Source organism: Austrofundulus limnaeus, unplaced genomic scaffold (assembly GCF_001266775.1).
Source record: "Austrofundulus limnaeus strain Quisiro unplaced genomic scaffold, Austrofundulus_limnaeus-1.0 Scaffold1096, whole genome shotgun sequence".
NCBI classification, from domain to species: Eukaryota; Metazoa; Chordata; class Actinopteri; order Cyprinodontiformes; family Rivulidae; genus Austrofundulus; species Austrofundulus limnaeus.
Genome location: NW_013953498.1, coordinates 11821 through 13544, shown reverse-complemented (window position 1 = coordinate 13544; position 1724 = coordinate 11821). Strand labels below are relative to the sequence as shown.

The window sequence follows — 1724 nt, the reverse complement described above, 5'->3', positions numbered from 1 at the left end:
ATTCAAAACTCCTCCTTCTGTTCTCTGATTGGCCCAGGTAAAATAAACTACAAGCAGACACTGCGGAGAAAATTGACGTTCTGTTCTCTGATTGGTTCGGTTAAAAATCTGCCAGCGAAATCCTTCTCAATGGGAGAAGACCCAGACGGAGCAGTGAAGGGAAACTAGAATTGAGCGGAGCTGCGTAGGAAGGCAAGGGCCAGGCTTCACAACAACTATACTTTATTATAACATATTATTCTTTATGTCTTCCTCTGGCTTCATTAAATAATTGCGATCACCCTCATGATGTTTACGAAGTTTACGAAATTTACATAGTGCAAAAAATATAACTCTGTGTCGCCGGCTGAAAGAAGGTGTCAGAAAACTGAAGACGCTGATGCCAGAGTTTACTCCTCTTTACAGTGAGGAGTAAAAAAAATAGGCAGACATGAAGAAAACAAGCAAGCAAATAAAAATGATTAACCTTATTTAATTTTATTGTGCGATTGATTTATTGCTTGTTGCGACAAGCCTAATTAAAGCTTATATTTGTTGTCCTCTTAAGTGAGTTTGTTTAAATAAGGGATAAAAAAGATCAAAGTGCAGCAGATACCTGAACTCACTACTCCTCCTGTTGTCTGATGGTGATGCTGATGTCTCTGTTTGCTGTTTCTCTGTGGATGTCTTTATCCTGCATATCAGCCCCTGTGAGTGGTAATAAGACCCTTCCCTGTGTAACAAGTAAAGCTGGTTGGTGGGAGTGGGGAGTGTTGTAGAGTAGATGTTCTGTGTTTTTGTGGCTCCGGCTGCCTGTGACTGACACGGCTTCTGGCAGGCTGTGGCACGGTGGAGGCTTCCTCCTGGGACACAGGTTACTGCAACATGTTGCCATCTCTCTCTGGTGCTCATCATCATCATCATCTTCTCCTCCCCAGTCTCCTGACACCYCCGAGGACGTGCAATACATCGACGCCTCCAGCAACCCAGGTACCTACTTCAGCTGTCTTTTTTTTTTGTTTTTGTTTTGTTTTGTTTTACAAGTCCAGTTTCACAAATGTGTGCAGATGTGTGTGTTTTACCCCCCAATTTTTTATTCCTTTTAATTCAGGTGACTACCAGGGATAATAAGCTGCTGCTATTGGTAGGATTRTGTGTTCATGTGTTTGTTGTAGGGCTGAATGTGTGACAGGGGGTTTGTGTTGATCTGCACCCTTTCACTCTAACCTGTGTGGCTCAGCTGTGGATTCAGGATTTAGGATGCGGGTTTGCTTCGCTATCTGCTTTCTAATTGATGTAAAGCAGCTGCAGCTATTAAGAACAGAGTAAAAGATGTGTTTGAGGGTCTCGTTTAGGGAGCTGAAGCTTTATTTTAACCCGTAGTAAGCATGGATTTTGTTTCATGTTGTAACTGATAATTAGCTCTAAGTGGTGTCAATACATTAACGTGCACTCTTGAATATTTTGATTTCAAATACAAATTGTGTTTGCCAGCACTGTGTATTGTGTTACTGTGTTGTAAATACAGACTGAGTCAAAAGTCTCAAGACACAGTTTTATTTCAGAAACAAAAGACAAAATGACATATCTGAACACCCCAGCAGGTCAGGGGTTCTTAACCTTTTTGACCTCGGGGCCCAATTTGTTGAACACAAAGTGACACGAGGCTCGGTCACACATTACTAATGTATGGATCAAAATGATAATTATTCTAAATCTTTGTTTAATTTGTATTGTATTTACAT

At 41.0% G+C, this 1724-nt stretch overlaps 1 protein-coding gene across 1 annotated transcript in view; it reads left to right on the top strand.

The window, feature by feature from the left end:
• Positions 1-1724, top strand: part of scrib (scribble planar cell polarity protein) — a gene marked incomplete at its 5' end in the record, with an annotated part of 37639 nt that overhangs the window by 32270 nt on the left and 3645 nt on the right. Inside the window, 1 exon segment of the mRNA XM_014030649.1 lies at positions 918-969. Within this exon segment, the coding sequence (XP_013886103.1) occupies positions 918-969 (52 nt within the window).